At 39.8% G+C, this 21,836-nt stretch overlaps 2 protein-coding genes across 5 annotated transcripts in view; both read right to left on the reverse strand.

The window, feature by feature from the left end:
* Nucleotides 1-1,891: 1,891 nt before the first annotated feature.
* Nucleotides 1,892-4,988, reverse strand: TTC32 (tetratricopeptide repeat domain 32). 2 transcript variants are annotated; one of them, XR_015802750.1, is made up of 4 exons: nucleotides 4,861-4,988; nucleotides 4,626-4,786; nucleotides 3,626-3,872; nucleotides 1,892-3,282 (listed from the first exon to the last, which is right to left on the reverse strand). XR_015802750.1 is itself a non-coding variant. In XM_014894910.2 (3 exons), exons 1-3 carry the CDS (start codon nucleotides 4,971-4,973, stop codon nucleotides 3,745-3,747), a joined length of 402 nt encoding a protein of 133 aa, XP_014750396.2. In that variant the 5' UTR covers nucleotides 4,974-4,986; the 3' UTR covers nucleotides 3,449-3,744. The 2 variants fall into 2 exon arrangements, 1 of the variants encoding a protein (XP_014750396.2); XM_014894910.2 differs by lacking the exon at nucleotides 1,892-3,282 and having other exon boundaries at nucleotides 3,449-3,872; nucleotides 4,861-4,986.
* Nucleotides 4,989-6,059: 1,071 nt separating this feature from the next.
* WDR35 (WD repeat domain 35) overlaps nucleotides 6,060-21,836 on the reverse strand; it is a 41,343-nt gene continuing 25,566 nt past the window's right edge. For all 3 annotated transcript variants that reach the window (XM_014894940.2, XM_088162448.1, XM_088162449.1), the window contains 13 exons: nucleotides 20,595-20,704; nucleotides 18,928-19,138; nucleotides 18,266-18,346; nucleotides 18,003-18,139; nucleotides 15,637-15,840; nucleotides 13,791-13,937; nucleotides 12,564-12,696; nucleotides 11,799-11,909; nucleotides 10,545-10,709; nucleotides 9,428-9,568; nucleotides 8,510-8,666; nucleotides 7,682-7,922; nucleotides 6,060-6,751 (listed from right to left, as the gene is read on the reverse strand). In XM_014894940.2, the coding sequence (XP_014750426.1) occupies nucleotides 6,604-6,751; nucleotides 7,682-7,922; nucleotides 8,510-8,666; nucleotides 9,428-9,568; nucleotides 10,545-10,709; nucleotides 11,799-11,909; nucleotides 12,564-12,696; nucleotides 13,791-13,937; nucleotides 15,637-15,840; nucleotides 18,003-18,139; nucleotides 18,266-18,346; nucleotides 18,928-19,138; nucleotides 20,595-20,704 (1,986 nt within the window). In that variant the 3' untranslated portion in view covers nucleotides 6,060-6,603. The remainder of the gene's footprint in view (nucleotides 6,752-7,681; nucleotides 7,923-8,509; nucleotides 8,667-9,427; nucleotides 9,569-10,544; nucleotides 10,710-11,798; nucleotides 11,910-12,563; nucleotides 12,697-13,790; nucleotides 13,938-15,636; nucleotides 15,841-18,002; nucleotides 18,140-18,265; nucleotides 18,347-18,927; nucleotides 19,139-20,594; nucleotides 20,705-21,836) is intronic.

The raw sequence follows: 21,836 nt of genomic DNA on the forward strand, positions 1-21,836 counted from the left end.
ACTGCTCTGCACCTACATTCTCCTGGGGTTATTCCTACCTCTCAGGTGTTGCAGATGGAACTTCAGCACCTAACTCCTGTCCTAGACTGCAGTTTTCAGGCCTATGGGCTTAAATGGTTCCTTTGATTAACTTTCAGGAACCACTCTGGTCATACCACTGTATTTGAACAAGCCTTCATTATTCAGCCAATGTGGAGAAAAGGAGTTGGAATTGGAAAGAAGTTACTTTTAATGGACAGACAGAGGCACACCAGAGTCCCCATGCTGGGGAGTCCCCAGCCTGGAAAGCACTGATCAGCCTTCTCCATAGTAACAGGAGTTAGGTTGAAACCTGCTGTTGTGAGGCCTGGGACACAGCTGGGCAGCTGCTCCTTGCTGGGAGACAAGGATATCCTTCAGGCCCATTTCACATGCTGCTTGTACAACACAAACACGAGTGATAAAAGAACAGATCACCACGAGCTGTAGGAAGCAATGCTCTGGATGCATCCAATCCCTCCCTGCTCATGCACTAAAGGGATCCTACAAGGAGAATCTTGGAAATAATCTTAGGAAACAGACCAGTGTTCAGCTCAAATGGTCACAACATGCTGGAAGTGGGGCCTCCAACTTGACTAGATCTCTCAGCAAACTGTTTTCATAAAAAGCAACCAGACCTTCCATTCTTCATGAAAGCCCCTGGCTGGGATCAAATCTGTTTCACTGATCCAGTCCCTGCCTTTGTTAAAAGGATGAGGCAGATGAACAGTCATCTGCTGATATAAAAGAATAATGGATATTATTCTCGCACTAGCAATCTTCAGTTTTGAACGTTATTTTTGCTTTTCTGAATTCCTTCCCTCCTGACAGGCATCAGAGAGCATGACCTGCATAGCTGAGCTTGACTGAGACAGAGGTGTTCAATCCTCACAAAATTGGAATAGTGCACCTTTCTCTCCTCAGTCACTTCTTAACAAGGTCACCTACTAGATGAGAAGTGCATAGTGCAGCCCTCACTTGTAACAAGAGTTTCAGGCTTTTCATGCTGCCTAAATCCCATTGCTCACTCAGAAGGCAGGCATGTGGAAGAGGGACATATTCTTGCTACTCGGCCAAAGCCAAACCCTTTGGCCTCAATGGGCCACAACTTTCCATTTGGAAATGACCTCCTTGTTCTCCATGCTGCACTCACACTAATCGTGCATGAAACCCTTCTCACACTGCTCGGTGCCCTGCTAACCTTGGCATTCTGTCAGCTTTTCCCACCTTTCCACAAAAGCAAGGGACAGGCCCTGCAACACTGATAGCTGTGTGACAACTCCTCCTCCCATGTTTCAGTAGGACAAATAAGAGTCCTAGGGAAAAGCACAGGGTGATGATGTTACTCTTTGCCTTGTTCTGTAAGGCAGTGATGTTATTCTTCGACATTCTGTAACGCATTATGGAATTCACAGGGTTTTTCATAAGTTTAGAGGTAAATCATCAGGTGAGAACAGTTACTCATTGCCAAATTAACCCTGACTACTGGGAACAAGCCAAACAGAGAAGCTGCCAGTGACAGCTGTGGAAGGAAAGTCAAGGGTTTGGGACAGTAGGTTTATAGGTAGGAAACCTTGGGAAAGCAGCTGAGAATTATTCACGTCTGAAATATTTCTGGCCAGAGTAAGGAGAGCCACAGTGCATTAGCAGCAACCATCTGTTTGACTTACTGGTGCAAGCCCATGACTGACAAGGGCTGTGCAACGGGCAGGACTGACCCACGAGCTCCAGAGAGGTGTGGAATTGTCATGCACAGACAACCCATAAAGCCCAGTGAAAGTATAAAGCTACAGCACCTAACACTGCAAAGCACCCAAAGCACAAAACCCTGCTCCTTTTACAGGCTGAGAGATTGCCTGAATTTCACAAAACATTACATAAAAGAATTTTATTATTCTCCATCAGGCTTTTAATTCTTAAAACTTTAATAACAGGAAATATTGCACGACAAGGGGAGTTACTAAATACATCCTCCTCTTCAAGTTTGAGAGTTTTTTTATATTTTATATACTGAGTATTATGCCCTAAGGTGTGGAATCTCCCTCTGGTCAGTTTGGGTCACCTGTCCCAGCTGTGTCTCCTCCCACCCTCCCAGGCATCCCCAACTTCCTCCCCAGCATGGCAGTACAAAAATCAGAAAAGGCCCTGGCTGTGTGCAAGCCCTTCTCAGCAATAAGAAAAACATTTCAGTATTATCAACCCTGTGTTCTGCACAAATCCTAAGCACAGCCCCATACCAGCCACTGTGAAGAAAACCAACTCTACCTCCGCTGAAACCAGCAGGGCTATTTAATAATTTCAGGCTGAAAACCTGAAAGCCAGAGAACTAAGTGACTCGTGTGCATCTGAAAGGGGAAAATGTGAAAACCCTACTGGCCAAAATCACCTTGAAAGAACTCTAGATTATGCTGAAATGCATAATGACAGGTCATCCTTTCACAGGAGAGACAAGGAAATACTGTGGAGAACTGACAATTGCTCCCCAGCCCAGTGCAGTCTTTCTGTGCTAAAAATTGCATGAGAAGTAATTAAGCAACATTCACAAAACAACACAAGCTGGAATATTATCTCTAGCATCTTTGTTTTCTAGAATACTTATTCACTGCTAATATTTTGATCTATATCCTGCCATTTTAAGTGCTGTGTGCAGAACCACACCTGTCATCTCTCTTCTCACAGTAGTTTTTTGAGTCACATTCAACTGTTCATTACTGCTTCTTTAATTGTCTTGGCACGGTCAATCAGGAACATGTTTAGTTCTAGCTCACCTTCTCACCATCAGTCAAGAGTCGGATTTCTGTTTTTAAGACTGAGGTGGCATGAAGCGTGTCAAGTCTTTAAACAATTATCTGTGTTGTTTTGGAGACAGAACACCAAGATAAATGGTAGCAAAGCATGTGCTTAATTTATCAAGAAAAGTCCAAAATTAAGACTTCTGAGGAGGGCAGAAGTGGTCATTGTCCATTTCTCAAACTGTGGATGGTTACATCCTGGTATTACATATCATATTTCTGTAACTTCAAATGGCTGCAGTCAAGTGTCAAGAGTATGAAAGGTAAATGCAGCATTTTCTCAGCCGTGTTTCAGACTTGCTCATTGTGGCTGTTGCAGTTTCATCCCCACACTGAAAGTGATCTTGGTGAGGCTTCTGGGAAGGACATGCAGAGGTTCCAGCCTGCTCTCATGACTCACTCAAAAGGTCTCACCATCTTCAGTTAGTCCTGTGCTTGTGCAGGTTCTGGGATCATCCATGGAGGAACACACCTTAAGAAGCAGAAATGTCACTGGCATAATTCTATTTAAAAAACAAAGTCCTAATGCTCATGTAGGCAATCTCAGAATATTTCATTGAAACTTGCATTGCTATGAACATGCAAAGGTGTTTCTTGCTGATGATTTACCGATTTCAGTAATGTAAACAATCATGAGATACAAAGGTCATGTTCATTTTTATTTTCAATTAATCCGGACATTTATTATAGAATTACTAAGTATTTCTGTACAAAATCTGTACATGGGTCTCACAGAGATCAACATACTTCTTTCAAGACTAAAAATACCCAATTTAGTTTATTTTGCAATCATAATCAATTTTTAACTTATTTACCCAATAATACAGTTCTTCAACAGGTCATAAAAGATGTAAATTATCTTCTGTTTCATCCATCAATGACAAAAATCACATGTTTAGGGGAATATTTTCACATCACATCACTACCCGCATTTTCAATAACCCCGCTTCTGTTTTTCTTCTTTATCAAGAATAGCCTGCTTTAGACTCAATGCAGCATCTTCAAATTGAGGGTTTAACTCTAACACTTTCCTGAAATCTTTCATGGCCTCATCAAAGTCTCCTGTCCCAAAAAAGAAAAAAAGGAAAAGTAAAATTATAGTAAGTGCTTACACTCACAAACCTCATAACTCAAGAACACTTCCTAATACTTTCACCCACAAAGCAGCAGCTACTTCCTGGATCCTCTACATGTGGATTCTCCACAAGGCCAACTGGGAGTTAAATGGTTTCACATGTAATAGAGTATGTATTTTTGGACCTTAAATGGACTTAAGGCTCAGTTCAGCCAGTTTATTCCCAAGAGAAGGAGACAAAAGGCCCACACCAATAACACCAATAACAGCCTTAAAGCTGGCACACAGGCACAGAGCTTCCAGCCGGCCTGGCTCCATTCTCCAGTGCCTCGACCTCTGCCACAGCCAAGCTCTGATCAACGGCACGGGGCTGTCATTTTGTGACGGCATCATCAAAAACGGGCAGGAAGTTCCCGAGGGGTGGCCGGCAGCCCACTGGAAGTGGAGAAGGCTGCGCTCACTGCAGCTACAGCTGCCTGGGACACGCTTTATCTCAGATTTAATGGTAATATTTGGAATTGACTTGTTTTACCCCAGTGCAAATTTTTCCACGAGTCAAGAACCCCTTTCCCCGTTTTCCACGAACAGCATCGTTCGGAACGACACAGCAGCAACAGGGGTGTGTAACAGCCCAGGCGGGGCAGGCCGCAGCTGAAGGCGCTGTCACTGCGCCCGCCCTGGAGCGACGCCCGTCCCAGTCCCGCCCGGGCCGCGCTGCCCTGCCCGGCCCCGGCTCGTACCCAGCCGGTAGCGCACGAGCCCGCGGTTGTAGTAGGGCACCTCGAAGCCGGGCTGGCACTCGATGGCGGCCGTGAAGTCCTGCACGGCGGCGGCGAACTCCACGCGCAGGTAGCGCACCTGCCCGCGGTCGTTGAGCGCCGTGGCGAGGTCGCTGCGGGCACTGCGGGCACAGAGGGAGCGGCGTTAGCGGGGCCCGGCCGGCGCGCCCGCCCCGCTCCCCGGGCCCGGCGTTACCCCGCGGGGCTGCGGGCGATGAAGCGGCTGAAGAGCTCCTCGGCCGCCGAGAGCCGCCGCGCCCGCAGCTCCGCCCGCGCCGCCGCCAGCAGCGCCGCCGCCTCCCCCGCCATCGCGATGACGTCACGCTGGGCGGGCGCGCCGTGACGTCACGGGCACGCCGGCGCGCGCAGGCACGTGAGAGAGGGTGCTGAGGAAGAGAGGGCTGCTCAGACAAGAAATAGAGAAATAAACACGGAAATATTCCAGTCACAGCCAGCAGGGCAGGGACGGGGCTGCTCCTCTGCTCCACTCGCGTGAGACCCCCAGTGCAGCACAGCACAGGCACCGGATGGACCTGGTGGAGCGAGGCCAGAGCAGACCAAGATGATCAGAGATGGAGCACCTCTCCTCGGGAGACAGGCTGGGATAGCTGGGGTTGTTCAGCCTGGAGAGGGCTTTGCACAGACCTTAGAGCACCTGCCACTACCTAAAGGGGCTCTAAGAGCTAGAGGGGGACTGGTTACAAGGGCATAAAGGGATAGGACAAGGGAGAATGGCTTTAAGCTGAAGGAGGGAAGGTTTAGTTTAAACATAAGGAATAAATTCTTTACTGTGAGGATGGTGAGACACTGGAACAGGTTGCCCAGAGAAGCTGTGGATGCCCCATTCCTGGAAATACTCAAGAACAGGTTGGATAAGTTTTGTGCTATCTGGTCTAGTGGAAGGTGTCATAGCCCTTGTCAAAGGGCTTAAAACAAGATGGCCTTTAAGGTCCCGTCCAACCCAGGCCGTTCTACTACTCTGTGATTCTATGGAGATGGGGTTTATCCTTACCTGGCCTAAGCTTAGGTGAGAGACAGCACAGAAGAGGTCCTACACTCCTCTCAGGGCACAATGTGAAGATCACATTGTGATCACGGCTCCTGTCAGGCAGCCAAGTGCTGGCTGGTCCTGGGGACAGCTCATCCCTGCAGCACTGCCAGAGCACAGGCCTAAACCAGCACTAAGGCAGGACAGCGAGACATCGTTCCTTGGACCTTTGTGTGTAACAAGGGTGACACTTCAGCTCCTAAAAGCTGTTCAACAGATGCAGGCTGCTCTCTCAAGCTACATGAAAAATGCCAGGTTCCAGGTTGCAAGTTCATGGAGGTTTCCTGAACCTGTTGAAGGTGACATCACCTAAGCTCAAGAACCCAACTGACACACTGACTGCTGAGTGTTTTCAAGCCCTTTATTGCTGTGGTGGGTTTAAATGAAAATGGTGGCAAAAGAAACCAGCACTAACATATGCTTATACTGGTATCATCACTCTGGTAACTCTAAACAGTAGTACAAAAACATGTAATATTATCAAAATTATTGTGACATTAATTCAACTCAGGAATCACTTCCTTCAAAAAACTGTGTATTCTGAGAAAACTCAATAATTTCCTATGGAATTAGAGAGAAAAAATTTGAGCCTGCGCAGAGTAGAACATACTGATATGAGCCTACATTCAACTCACGTGATTTCGAAACTAGGCTCAATATACAATTCAATTTAAAATGTAGCAAAAAATGGAATCTATTTACACAGTAATTTCTTCAGATAAACAGAAGCAGTTGCTCTTGTGAGTTTTCCATTTTGGCTTTGGTTTTATTTATAATGTTTCTCTAATAGCAGCACTAACTGCTACAATACAATACCTGAGTTTTCAAAAGATAGTAACATTTCAGAGGCTGTTTTTAGCAGTCGTAAATGCAGATACAGAGGCTTTATCCTCAGCTTACTGTGCTGTGGCACAGAGGACAGGCATTATAATGGCTTGCTTCGTTGGCTTTCATACAGTGCTTACACACACTGCACATCCAGAATCGATACTCCAGGATAGGGGCTCCTGTTGCAACACATACAGGAAGTTTACCATCTCTATTAGAAAAAAAAAGAAAAAAAATATTAAAGCTGAAAGAATAAAAATGGGGTCTGCCAATTGTTGATTATAAGTTATTAGCTCATGTAACACTTCACTGTTCACGTAACCAAGTTTATAAATCTTCACATCAGAGAATGCCCACCCCCTCAAAACCATACAGTCAACAAATCAGGACCAGCAGATCCAAAAGATGGGGTGAAAAGAAGCAGTGAAGGCCATATAAAGGTAGGGCCTGATTAGACACCTGCACTGCTATTATACTCCTAAGTCTGAAAGATCAACTTGACAGCTGCTACTGAGATTCTGTACAACTGCACAGTGCGATCTATCAAGACAGGTTACAATCCTGTTCACCAAAAGAAAACTGATTCACAATCAATTTCCATATTTACAAGTTCCATGCTCTTAGCAGGAAACATGTCAAACACACTGTTCTGGGTACAGCCACTCCAAGGACTTACCCCTTAAATCTGCCCTTCATACTAATTTTATCTTCACATATTGCTCTTTTCACACCAAGTAGATTTAGGTAATTCACCAAACACTGGAGACCTGTTAGTTAATAATGGTTAAACAGTCCCTTGTTGATACTTTCATCACCCCACCATGGTGATGCAAACAGTAACACTCTTACTTTAATGTCACCTGACACAGTCTCAAAGGTCCTAAAACTCCTGTGCTTTGTCCACCTGCATTTCAAATTAAGATGAAGTTATATCTTTATGCCCAGTTCCTTCAATGCAGTCAGTGTCTATTTTGCTGTATTACCTTCCTCCAAACTCGCTGACTCCTGCCTCATTCTTGCCCAATATTTGGTTTAAGCAGCAAAGCACTTAATTAATTTGGTCACACACAAAACCCAAAATACAGCAAACAGCAGAAAAAAGTGATAGTATTATTATAGTATCATATAAAAATAAACCCACCTCTCAAGAACATCATCCAGATCATTTTTTTTGTTATACTTTGGTTTATATCTTGTGAATATCTCTAGAGCAAGGTCTTCATACTGTTGCCTCTGCTCTGGCTTAAGGGTTTCCAAGGATTCTAATTTAACAAAGGCTTTTGAACAAGTATCAAACGCTCTGTTTGCACATGCACAGAGTGCCAAAAGGGAATAGATGTCAACTGCAGGGATAATGTCTTCATAATCTCTCAAATGAAGAGCTAAAAAAAAAAAATCCAAGAAAATGATTGCACATCTTGTCAGAAGTGCAAGCATCTGTATGAAATAGTTGCTACTAGATGGCAGGATTAATTCTAAAAATTGGACAAAATGAACTACAGTCTTTTTATTGACATTACTATGAAGCATTGCTCTAAAAAAAATTAGGAGATTTCACTTGGAAATTGGTGTCTTCTTGAAACACTTTGTTTTGGTTGGTTGGTTTTACAAATATTAGAAGGATTTGAAATCTTCATTACTTGGACAAAGTACAAGGCACTATTTGTTTCTCTAATTCCCACAGATTTTTTGTGAAGCTCTCCAAGGAGGTCTGATGCAAATTCATGTATGCCTTATAATTTAGGGAGAGAAACAAAACAGTCAGCAGAACATCCACAGAGATTGACCAATTTACCAGATAATATTTGGAAAGATTTGCATTTTCTTCAGCAAAGTCCTTTCCAGGTATTGTGACTGCAGCATTATTCAATTTATTGTATGGTTTTTGTTTAAATTCCATGGCAAAAAAATGTGGCAGCTATAAATGAAGTTATGTGCTGTCTTTACAGGGTTGAAAGTGAATTCTTACCTGTTTTAAGTGCTGCATCTACAGAACCTTTATAGAGCTGTTTTTGTGCAAGTATGAAGAAGTGGTAAGCCTCAGCTCCTCGCCAAGCATTGTCTGCAAAGCGATTTGTTGAAGAAAGAACATCTTCTTCCAGCATACCAGCCAAAGCTGAAGCACTCTGAAAACAAACCAGTATCACAAGTCATTTTTGTATGAAACAGATACAGCAGAAAATGGGGATATATGAAAAGAGCTTTTCTGTACTTGGTGATTACACCACTGTCCGTGTTAATAGGAAAAATACAAATGGACCAAATTGTCAGGCATTCTGTCCAGAGCACAGGCACAACATATGGTGCAGATTTTCAAAGATAAATATCATATACGTGTGTATACAAATATATCTTGTGCATGTCTGGAGCCTGGTTCATAGTTTGGATTAATACTGCATTTTAACACCAGAGCTCCTGAAATTTTGTTTAAATTATTTCATTTGTGCATATGAAGATGAACATGTGGGCAGAGGAAAAAACTCTTCCATTTGCTTCCCCTGTATCTGGACCTATCTCCTTGCTGAATTACAGGCAATAGATGACCCTTTGGGATCCATACTTACTCCTAAATGACATAAGAGTCTCGCAGGAAGAAAAAAGTTTGCAGTTTCTTAGTATGGTTTTCATTGTTATAGTGATAACATTAAGAAAAACACGTTAAACTTAGGAAGAAAAATACCTATTAATACATACAATTTAAATGTTTAAAAACAGTACTTAAAACAATGTTTTCATTGGGGACTTGCTTAAGGAAAGCTTTGTTCTAAGCAGGGAAAAGGGTTATTAAAAAAAACATTATAGGCTCCCATCAAGATGGCTTGCTTTATTCTGACCTAGCTAGCGGATACCAAAATTCAGAAAGGGGAGGGAGGGGGAAAGACACTACCTCTGAACTTTTCTCTTTAACCTTTCCCCTTTGTGCATTCTGCATTTGTTCATGACACTGTTCCATAAGTAAGGCTGATAGCACATAAAGCTTTTTAACTCGCAAAGGCTTCGTCCTTTTCTTTGACTCTTCATCTGCAATCTTCAAAAAAAAAAACAAAGGGATTTAATTATCTTGGACAATTGCACGCTTGCACAAACCTAGGAAATCATGCCAAAAACGATTCTGCCTTTAAATGTAATAATTTAGACTGCAAACAGAACTATAAATGAAAATGTCAAAGTGAAGTATGCACATTATTCTATATTTATTTAGCTAACATGTATATAAAGCCAGATTCTCAGGAAGGATAAATCAGTGTAACCATGTATAAGTCTAGTGATCTAGTATAAAAACAAACTAAAAAATAGCAATTTTTAAACACATACATAGCTTTCAATAAGGTCTGGTGGTTTTCCCAGAAAAGAAGAATTACTTTGAAAGTAACATATATTATATATATACTGCTATAAATATTTGCTGTAAAAATTACATTATCACTCCTACAAGACTTTAAGCTATGTAGAGAAATCTCTGCAGCCAAACCAAATCTAAGCAACATCTTTTTCTTAAAAGCACATCACAGCCATTTCTAATTGAAGGAACTAATTGAAGACATACCAAAATTTAACATTTAACTTCTAGTTACATTGATTTTCGCCTGTTTTTTTTTTTTTTTAAGTTGATAAAAATAACTCCCATGGTATCTAAAATAATGTGGACGCTGCACCCCAGGCCAGTCTACCATACTCTTTTACTAGGCAATGCAGGGCACCAGGACCTTTTCTGAGGTGCAATGCATCTCCTACTGAAGTGAAAGTCTCAAAATAAATAAATAGATGGCACGTGTCCCCAAAGTCTCCTAGTCACTAGCTACAGAAGACACCCAGGGTAACCATTACACATAGAGATACCTGAACTCTGGGAGTTGGGTTCATCTTTGCATAAGTATGATGACGTGCTTATTGTCTAGACATTGTTAAAATGAAAATAACCCCAAGACAATAAAAGTAGCACAGAAATAGTAAGAGCTAGTCCAAAAAACCCAGTCATTTGACAAAAATAAAACCTGTGATACCTTGAACATGAGCTTAGCAGCTTCAAAGAAATAATTGGCTTTACGATAGAGTTCTATAGCATCAAGGATTTTATTCTTTTCCAGTAAATGACTTGCATATCTGGCTAACAAGGATCCAATCTCTTTCATATTGTGATTTTTAGCCAGCTCCACAGCTTTATTCCACTAGAAATTAAAGGAGACAATTATTAATCGCATTTTTTCAAATACACTCTCAGAACCAACCAGTTATCCATGAACAGACTGCAGTGTTTGTGTGCAATACTGAATCACCATTTTGAACCAGACTACTATAAAACTAACATAAAAAGCAAGAAAATACAAATGCTTACATCATTTCCAAGCATGTGATGCAGCAGTGCTGAAAAAAATGCTGGACTTCTGTTCAAAACCACATAAAAACTGTTGCTTCTACTTTCACAAAAGCTATGCAAAATAATTTCAGCTCAGAGCTAGACATATGGATTTCAACACTTCTGATATTACTTAAACCAGACTCTCAAAAGCATGTCTGAAAGGGGACTTCAGCTCAGTATCTTAAAGCACATAGTAACACTTTACTCATCCTTCTATACACCTCATTTTGTCTGTGAATTTTCCTGATCTTCAGTGGTTTGGCTACTGTGTTTGCCCCAGATGAAAAGTTTGGCAGGACTGAGATCTTAACTGAATCTCACACCTAATAGCTCTTCAGATCCGTAAACCAATAAATTGTTCACATAAAGCCAGCCCTAGTAAGTCCTGCCATTCCCATCCATCGAGTTCCTCACAGCCCCATCTTCAGTTTTTCCCTTATTTGTGATGACACAGACATGTGCACAGGATAAGTCATACCAGGAAACAGCTCTAGTCATAAACATGCAGATCAGTTTCCAGCTACATCCTCATGCAGTCACAAATCCATTTGCATCTATACAAAGAAGGAGGGGAATGTGGAAAATATCCAGAATGGACATCTCTCTCTTCTCCAGTCTTCTCCCATTCCATCAGAAGGCAGCACAGCCTAGCTCCACAGAGGTGACAAATGTCTGTATGCTGAGCATGCTGCCCATATATCCTACATGTAGCTTTGCACTCCCTCTCCAATGGTCTAATCTTAATCTCAGAGAACTAACTTAAGCACTGAAGTATGAATTTTCCAGAAACTGTGACAAATCATCTGACACTTAACAAGGGTTTGTATTCCACTGGGCATTAGGACAGAAATCTCACTGTTAAACTGGTGTTATTACAGATTATCACCTGCTGTTTTACCTGGTTTAGATGCACACAGGTATCGACGGCATCCTTTGGTCGATTACATTTCAGAAAGGCTGACACAGCTTGTTCACACATCCCCACTCTCACAAACATATAAGCTATATCCTGCAAAAAGCATCAGCATTGTATTAAATTAATTTCCACGGATTTAATATACTATGCAGCAACAGCAGTACTCCTGGTTTGGTTAAGTTAAGTCCAAGAGGGTAGGGAATGGGTTGTTTGCTTCATGGATCCTGTGAAGGCACCAGGCATTGTTGTAAATCTTTAGAACAGTGTGCTAGTCTCACACACTGCTTCTAAAGTCAAGAAAGCTATTACAATGAGGTTAAAAGAAAATGCTGTGCCTTGGTTTACTAGAAAAGGCATTAAATGAGCATGTTCTTCATTTTTCAAGCATTTCGGATTAAATCAACCACAGCATAGTTTTATATGAGCTATTATTTAGTCATTTCTTGCTACATATACACACCTATACCCTGTACATCTATATATCCTACACAGCCTCTATCCCATCTACTTCCTCTCCTTTTAGAGTATTGTCAGTCAGGTCTTTCTGGGGAACTGGGACAATAAGGGAAAGGAAGAGTGATGGAGTATGAAAATAACACTAATCCTCAAGATCAATACCACCATTGCACTTAAATGAGTAGGTCATACACTGCATTCTTTCTCTCATTTTTAACCCTCTCAAGATGGGAAATTTTAATTAAATAGTTGGGTATAAGACAATGAACAATAAAGATGCTTTTTGCTTACAGGGAGCAATTTATGATTCTCTGGAAGTGAGTTGGCCAAATTCTCCAGTCCTTGGTAGTCTTCTAGCATGTAGTAACACTCAGCTAAACGTTCCTGGTTTTGTCCTTGGACATAGTACTGTACAGCATTTAACCTAATAAGACAAAAATGTGGTGGCTTCTGATGTATAAACACAACAAAAGGTTTCAATTCTGTAAGCCTTCTACATTTGTAAATTTAAAATCACGTTATTTTAAATAGGTAGCTTTGCTTGAAAAACTTTCAAGGCTAGAATTTCACTGTTTTTCCAAAATGCAAAAAAAATTTTAATTTTCACAGATCATTATATTAAAAGTGAAGCAGTATTGATTCTCTGACTAGGAAGATTAGGAAGTAAAGGAATTCTTAAAGCTACATTCCCACATCTGCAGACATGAGGGCAGACAATGGACAACTTCCTGCTAAACTTCCAAAAAAGGTCTTTACTATTGTGCTTCCATATTTTAAAGTGTAAACACTGAGACTTCCAAGACCATTCTCTAAAGTTACCTAAAGCATTTAAAACTCAATTTTCAAAATATAATCACAAGATTTCAGCTGCATTGTGACAATACAGTTTGGATAATGGCAACACATAGTGGATCTGTAGAACTCTAATACGTGGGCTTAGAAGGCAACAAGAAACGTTAATGAAAAAAATTCCCTGCAAGTTATTATCTATGAAGACATTACCTCTGCCTCAGTAAGCACCTGACTGCAAAATGTGTCCTGGAGAAATATCATTGCAGGTGAGCACTGCCCTTAAAATCTTCCTTGGGTGCCCAGTTTGGGCAACAGCTGGAGACAGATCCAGGTCAGAGAACTCTGGACCTTCTCAAATATTTGTGGTTTGAAGCATTTTAGAAAATTCACTGATGGTTAGTAATTCTGTACTGCTTTTAATCCCTTTTGGTTTTTTTAATACTTTCTATATCCAGCCTAATGTAACTGTATAGGTATTTCTCGTCCCTTCCTTTGAAGCAGACAGGCTTCTGGCAAAGCAGAGATTTGTATCACCTTCACCCTTTAGGTACCTGGTCAACAGCTCTGTTTATCATATTAAGGAACCATAAAGGTGTGAGCTAAATCTCATTATTCCAAAATTATCCAATGTATTGCATCCTAACTTTGCTGATATCTGTCCCTCCTCATAAATGAAGTCTTGTCATCAGTTTAGTAATTTCCTTTTTAAGTTCCTCCAGACCATACCATTTCTGCCGGTCTGCAAAGTAGTCTCCGATGGCGTTGTGTGCCTGCTCCAGGAGGGCATCGTCCGAGTCCCCCGAGCCCGTTTTCAGCAGCTGCAGCACCCGGAACCAATCGCCCAGTTTGATCCGCAGCCCAATGGCAAGATCTCTACACAGGAAACGGCAGGGAAAAGTCAAACACAACACAATAGGCAACAAAAACATCGAGAAAAGCATCCAAAAGTATTTTTGTGTTCTTAACCTGCAATGCAGGTATCAGAGTGATCTCAGACTTAAGCACTTTTCCATTAAAGCAGATACTCAAGAGAGCTCACAGGTTATATCACATGTATGCACTTCCTTATCAGCCACACTCCCGTGTGAGGAGTTGAGTGAGTGAGACAGTTGGGCTGATGTTACTTCAGGTTCGCTCTTGTATCTTTCACTGCTGACCACTGCAAGAGACAGCAGCAGCTGCAAAAGGCTAAAAGCAGAAGGAAGGTGAGGGGAAAGACCAAGAAGCAACAAATATAAATAATGGAGGCTAAAAATGAGATGGAATAAAATTGATTTCAGACACTTCTTTTCCAGACTCAGGATGATGTTGGATAAAGGAGAAAGGACTCAGCAGTAGTTTTTCCTTCTTATTATTCATGCATACATATGACTCACTGTGTGTCTGTCTGGCATGTTTTTTCCACGAAACAGAGTAATTCTATGTTACCTCATATGAAAGTAATTCTGCAGGTGCATAGAAAATAAATGGGAGAGACCTATGCTCTTCTTTTAAAAACTCCCTTCTTTTAAAAATGCCCTCAATTTTCAAGTAACTTAAGTAAGGTACTAGGAAGTCAATGCAGTCAGCTAAGTAAGAACATCTATCTAAAAACATTAAAATTTTATTTGAAAAATAGATTTATTTCATTGTGATTTATAGTAGATTCTTATCAGGATTTTTCTAGTTGTAAAAGTTGAAACCAGTAAATAATAAAGTAAGTTTTCGATTTCTGCAATTCTAAGTCCAAATTTCTCTTCAGCAGTTTTCATTACCAGGCACTATTGGACATCTCTCCCTAGCTCCTGCCTTCTCCCTCTGCCCTGCCATCCTGTCCCCCTTACTTTCATTCTTACAGGATGAAATAATAACTAATTTTTTCTCCATCATTCCCTGCTGTTTTTTATGGCTCCATTAATCAAAGCTTAAAAATTTCACATGTGCATAAGTGATTCACGTTTCTCCATGTTTGACCACCATCTACAGGCTACACTGCACAACTGCTACTGATGATTTTTCATTATCTTTTTTCAGTAGAGACACTGCCCTAGCTAATTACTTAGCGTTAATTTATATTCCCAGCAATACTAAAATTTTGCTTTGTTTGTTTTCATTCCTGAGCAAAAATTACACTGATTGGTTTCAATGTTTCACAGTTTCATCCAGAGGCCTTCTGTCTCTCCAAAAATTACAGTTCATTAAAAACTCTGTTGTTTGTATATGTAATTGAGAAGAATGTGTACTTGGCTACTAGCGCAGAGCAACACCACATAAATTAAACATTATTTAAGACTGTTTGTATTTTTGGAATCCCAGTTGAAATACCGACAAAATACTTGTGAAAAAAACATTACAAAGCACAGCACTACCTAGAGCAGCCAAGGTTTTGTAAACAGTTTGGAATGCACTGGTTTACATACAGAGCTGGTTATCTATGGATAAACCAAATTTCTCTCCATCTCATCCTTTTATGTTTTTGCAGAAACTGGTAAAGACCCTCCAGAGAAAACAGTCATTCCGGATTAAGGAATGCTTTTTTTTCCCCCTGACTTTTTTTTCTTTACTTACTGCTGAGATGTTTACATGCAATTACCTTCTGTCCATATCCAGATACATTCTTTCAGCTTCTTCAAATCTGCTAAAATAGGCTGCCACTTCTGCTTGCTTCATGGACTCACTCTGCAGATTGCCCAGGCGCTTCACAAACTTAATGCCCTGATAATCTTTGCAACGCACAAAAGCTTGTTCAGCCGTCTGTAAATCCAGCTTCTGAAGAGCAGCTTCAGCCAGGAGTCGCCTGTGTGAAAAACAAACATAGCAGCTGGAAAAGCAGCTATAGATTAAATGAAATGAGGGTACATTTAACTAGTAATTATTGAAAGAAGACTTACGAGTTGTTGCAATTTATTGTTTAGTAGCTAATCTTAATACAGTCACGTGGTTATTTGTAATACATTCTGTGATCTGTCCAGTGTTGGTCAGGGAGAGATGTTCAAATAATTGCTAATATTCTTTTGTTCAGCTGTTCAGATGGACTGGCTTGGGAGAAATGGGCAAGATTTGACTGTTACATGAAATGTGTTGCTGGTCTCAGTGCAGTTCCATTTATTTATTTATTTCTCCCTGTGCCTTTGTGACAACTTTAAGCCTTGATTGCAGCCTCAGTCTAAATGCCTCCAGTGACACTGGCAACGAGAAATAAATTATCCTTCTGATCCATCTGGATGTTCCTGATCCTGTTAGGACAGCAGTCTGGGAGAGCAGGGAAAACCTTTGGGGAACCTTGTAACTGGTACTGCTCCTTTGGTTAGTTCCGCAAATAGGGAATACAGGCTAACCTGTGTGCATCAGGTGCTTGAATGAACTCTAGAATTTTCTGCAAAAATAAGGCTTTTTAAAATTTAGACTGGCTGATTGACATTGTGAAACAAACTCAGAGGAGTAAGGCACTAAGTTAAAACCACTAATACAATTGTTGGATTCTCTGATCCAAGCCATGCTTAGGCAGTTTCAGCTCTGTATTTTTGAATCAATTTGAGAAGGCTGGTATCACTTAAGTGCTCATCATTGCCATCAAAGAAACCAACTAATCTGCTACACATCACCATTTGTTGCATTCTAGAAGCAAGGTCACTGTTTTGTTCTGATCTGGAATATATCCAGCACTTCTAATCTATCTCTTCTTCATAAATATGTGACATGTTTTCTCTCATAGTAAAAATAAAATTCATGTCAATTCCAGAGCAAGATGAACAGAATTTGACATCTATTTTGTGATTTTATGATATAGAACTTCTACTGAGATACAGACTTGCAAAACAAATAGGCATTTTATATTAAGTGACCAATTGGTACTAGCAAAAAAAGCATGAACAATTTCAAAGCTCCAAAAACCTTCAGCTACTTCAAAACGTTTGTAAAAAGGAAGACTCAAAACACTAATATTTTACCCTACACACTCAAGCTAATAAAATTATAGTATTACAGAAACTTTCAATATGTAACTAGTAAATCCTGTTCTTCAAAATGAACATTCTGGAGACAAAGGCACAACTAGATAGAAAGGAATGTTTTTTGGGACAAACTTTTAAAGCAAGGTGTCTTGTCCAGTCTTTCCGCAACTCTATAAATTCTTCTCTGAACCATCAGAATTAACAGTGAACTCTCCAATCCCTTTGATGCAAGCTGAGCATCCAATGCTGCAAGAGACCATTCAGCTTCAAAACACAGCCAAAGTTACTAAAGAAAGGTACAAATAGGTAAACAGTCTCCAGAGAGCTAGAGAGAATTGGTCTCCTTCATCAAGGAACTTGTCAATGAAGTTTTAACTTCTGCGCTGACTTTACATTAAATTATCTACTGAGGCCTTTACTCTTCCAGCCCTTAAAAGTTGGGATATTAAACAGATTTCCAGCAGCCTTGTTTTCACAGGCTTACTCTCACATGTTTGCTCTGCAGGCTTTTCAACTTTAGTTTAACAGCTAAGCCATGTTTAGTTTAAGCATGCCACTATCTCCATTTCTCAGATTACTTCTGAGATGCTTCATGGGAACACTGCACACCCAGCCCTACTCAAACTACTCTTATCCTACTGTCAGTCTGATGTGTTCCCCTTACCTTTTATGTTCAATATCAAATATATAAATTTTAATTTATCCAACTTGGTTATCTTTCTGTCAGCTTTTCATTTCCTTTAAATTCCCTCCAAAACACAAGGAGCACCTGTTTTGGGGCCCATATAGCAGAGAGCAAAAAGGTGTCCTGAGCCTACACCCTGTACCCACTGTCATGATACAGGACATGTCTGACATTCATTATCTTAAATGATTGTGAGTAAAATGCATACTGCTTTGGCTGGTTTTAATTTGAGGTTTTTATTTTCATACTAGATCTGTCTGAACAGGAAAATAATAGAAAAGAAGACAAGTTTAAACAAATTTGGCTTATAGGAGATTTTACCAAAGTCTGGGATGTGGATTATCTTCTATGAATTGGGAAGATTCCTCAATGCCAACTTTTTCAATCAATGCTCGGCTGTCTCGTAATGACCGAATCTCGAAATTGATGATGTAATCTTTGTTAGGATGCTCAGGATTCTAACATAATGGATAAAGAAACATATTTTTATTCCTGGTGACTTTTTATTTTCACTCAACAAAACAGGTATCTATCATTAAGACAGACAACGACTTGTCCTACAAAATAAAATTAATTATACTGACCTTTAGTATTTCATCCAGAAGAACAGACTTGATTTCTAAATCTTCGAAGTTGCAAATGTATCCAGATGTTTGTATAGGTTCCTTAAAGTTAAATAAGTTATAATGAAATTAACTTGTATTCTGTCTGACTAAATCCTAATCAAATCTGTTAAGTATACATATAGATACATTTTTCTCCAAACTAGTATATACTTGCACTTTCAGAAAGAAACAAATAATACAATCATTAACATTATTGACAATTCTGAAAACATTGTCATCATTAAAAATCCTCATGTTTTCTACAACTAAATTATGAGAAAGAGATAGAATAACACCTGCCAATATTTAGATTCAACTGAACTGTTTTACAAGTATCTCTACTAAAATTGCATTTATGTATTCCAAAGCATACAAAAAATACATTCCTGAAAATCTCATACATTTAAGAAAAATATGACACCATTCTTATGTTTCTAGGACTGACCATTAATTTTAACTATTTGGTCCAAAACAACATTCCCACGTGAGATGGTAAGATTTTGAGGTTTCCTGAAGCAAGTTTATATAAACAAACACTTGCACAACTGAATGGTAAGCATAAGAATAATACTATTCAAGAAAGAGTCATTAACCTAAGAGTGAACTTTTAAAGTGAGTAGTTTATATATGTTGATATTTACCTCCGGGTCCAAGTTTCTGAAAACATACATCCTTGTTTTCTCCATCATGGCAAACAAGTCCGGGTTGTCCTTGGCCCATTTCAGATCCCAGACGTCCTTGCGCTCCAGTTTCAGCTGCTCGCCCGCCTCCGGCTGCCCCGCGCTGCCTGCAGCCCGCGGGTCCAGGTCCAGGAGGGTCAGAACCCCTGAAAGGTCTATGATAGCCAGACGGCTACAGAAAAACAAACAGAGCAAAAATAAGGCAGCTAAAGGGCACTGCTCAAGGCTGTAAATCTGATACAGTTCTCTAACCGGGCACAGCATAATTCTAGAGATTCCATGAGATGCTGTGGTGTGCCAGAACCAGCACAGATCCGTATGATTTTCATTTATCTGCACAGCAGAGACCAGACACATGGAAAGATGTTCTTTATCAGCTCAAACAGGATCTGGCCCTCCAAAGGTTCTGAAACACGCTCATTTTTATATGCAGCATTTTGAAGATATATCAGATACCAAGTTGAATAAATTACACTTCTGTCCCTCACCAAACTTTTCTTAACAAAGACTCAAATTAACAACTGAACAAAACGAGTTTTCATTATTTACTAGGATGCAATGAAGCAGATTATTAAATTAAAAAGTCAGTGTGGTGATGCAGACTTAATTACTTTCTTGCCTTTCTACAAAGAGTATTCTTCACTTTTTTCCAAGGCAATATTAAGCATAATCCAATTAATCCTTGAAGTCGTTTAAAATATGGGAAAAATAAATTTCTAAAAGGCTACATTTAAAAAGTTACAGTTGCAAAGGTCTTCAGTGAATCATAGTAACCTGTATTTACTACAAAGCCATTTTAAAAGCATTTCTAAATATTGACAGACAGCCTTAATCTCTTTTAAAATTTCAAGTGCAATTTAGAGAATTAACCTCAAAATGCTTATGCAGCTGAGCTTGTTTCCCTAGAACAAAATCATTTAGGAAGAAAATGGCTTGGGTTCAAAACAAAATTAACATGGCTCTGACTAGATCACACTGTCTTTTTTAAGCACAAGCAAGACATATACACATGCATTATGAATTTTGTTTGAAATTATAAAGTTATTTTGAAGGGATTAAAATTGCCCTGCAAATTCTTCTGCATTTTGCCTTTTCTGCCAACACTCTCTTGCAAAAAAATAGCTGTTAAGTAGAAAGCAACTTCAGTATTGGCACAGATGAAGCTCAGGAGAACCAGACTTACTAGAAACATCACCACTAGTTACAGCCTATAACACTGGAAAATTAAATGGGATGAGCAAAGTTTCTAGGCTGTAGAAGGACACAGGAAAAAAAAAGAAGTCATAAATATAAAATTTCAGGTTATGATAGAATTTATCAATTCATGTAATGATCAAAGGAAGGTTATGTTTGGTTCATGCAATAAAACAAAGGTATTTTCATGTACCCAGGGTGTAAAACATAGGAGGCCTTTACTAACAGTGACTGTCCAAATGGAAATAATTAATAATAAATAAATGGTTAAGCAACCATTAATAACAACTGAAATTAATAAATGGTTTATACAAAATTAAAATTAGTACATAATTATTACAGAATTACAGATTTCACAGAATTAGTATTTTCACAAATTTTAGTGCTTCATTTTGAAATTGGGTATCTGTGTTAGAAGCAGATCTGTAACTTACCTGGAGTTGCAGTTCAAAGACAGCTGATAGGCACGACAGTCCAGGGTATAGCTCTGCACCAGAGCCACGCTAGGGAGACTGTACCTCTGAATAATGCCAGATGCTCTTCCCTAGAGGAAAGCAATGCTGCCTTAGTGGGAGAATTGGTCTATCAATAAACCCTTTAGAATGGTCTTTTATGGTCTTTTATATATATCTGCTGTTTTAGACAAAAGAGTTTTGGGATAAGTGACAGAGCACGAGTGAAAAGAGGGAATCATCACCCTAAAAGTTCTGAATTCTGGTATTTAAACAAGATATTCTAAGATGCTACAATTGACAGATCAGGGATGTTAAAACAAACAGTTACAGTCCACATCTAGCCCACAGAATTTCAGGAGTCATGAACCTCCAGACATGGTCTACATAATAAAAAAGGAGAGGTGTGAAAAGATCCTTGTCCCACACTGGTAAATCCCCTCAAAGAGTTCCATATGGCAGCACCAGCCCAGGTTTGAAAGCAGGACAGCTCTTCTCATGTGGGGCTGTCTGCATACTAACAAGTCTCACCAGTTACTGCAAGACCAAAGCTAGAAATTAAAAGGAAATGCTATAAAATACACTGGTTATTCACATGCTTGAGTAACAGAAAACAAATCTAAGTACCAGTGTGGTTTATCTTTATTTTGTTGAATGAACGACCCAATCCCTGTGTCAGGATGCCATCAGGCTGAAAGGAGTGACATCTCTGAACTGAAATGATCATTACCACTATTTTCTTGTGATGTTTCTGTAAAGTGAACAACATATCCTTAGTTTGCCTATTGTTCAACTCTTATGTTGGAAATGAGTCAATATTAAATTTCAAAGGTGTGAAAACTTTATTCCTTCTTTTTCTTTTTTCTTCCCCTAAAGCTATCCCTAAAATACTCAGCATAAATCTAAGACTAAGACTATTTTTGACTTTTTCACATATGTATACCCTATAGACTAAAAAACAGATTAGTTCAGAAGTGTTAGAAAATTGAACCACTATCATATGCATTCAGCTTCAGCACATTTATCCAGATCTTGTTCCAAAGGCATTTCCTCTCATTCCTTTTCTTTAAAAAAAAGTCACAGATTAATTATTGTCAGAAGTTCATTTCCTTATTCTTCAAGCAGCAACAATTCCACAGTCAGCTATGAACCACCACACTTCTTTTGTTCATGCTTTCTCCCATGACCCTCTAATTTTGTAAAATGCAGTCAAAGGATATAACA

Source organism: Sturnus vulgaris, chromosome 3 (assembly GCF_052056855.1).
Source record: "Sturnus vulgaris isolate bStuVul1 chromosome 3, bStuVul1.hap1, whole genome shotgun sequence".
Classification (NCBI taxonomy): domain Eukaryota; kingdom Metazoa; phylum Chordata; class Aves; order Passeriformes; family Sturnidae; genus Sturnus; species Sturnus vulgaris.

Bases quoted from the DNA above. Each gene is read 5' to 3' on its own strand.
- TTC32 (XM_014894910.2), bottom strand. From the start codon at position 4,973: ATGGCGGGGGAGGCGGCGGCGCTGCTGGCGGCGGCGCGGGCGGAGCTG. The intron at 4,787-4,860 runs GTAACGCCGGGC...CTGTGCCCGCAG, and splicing joins ATCGCCCGCAGCCCCGCGGG to TGCCCGCAGCGACCTCGCCA. The intron at 3,873-4,625 runs GTACGAGCCGGG...TTTTTGGGACAG, and splicing joins GCTCGTGCGCTACCGGCTGG to GAGACTTTGATGAGGCCATG.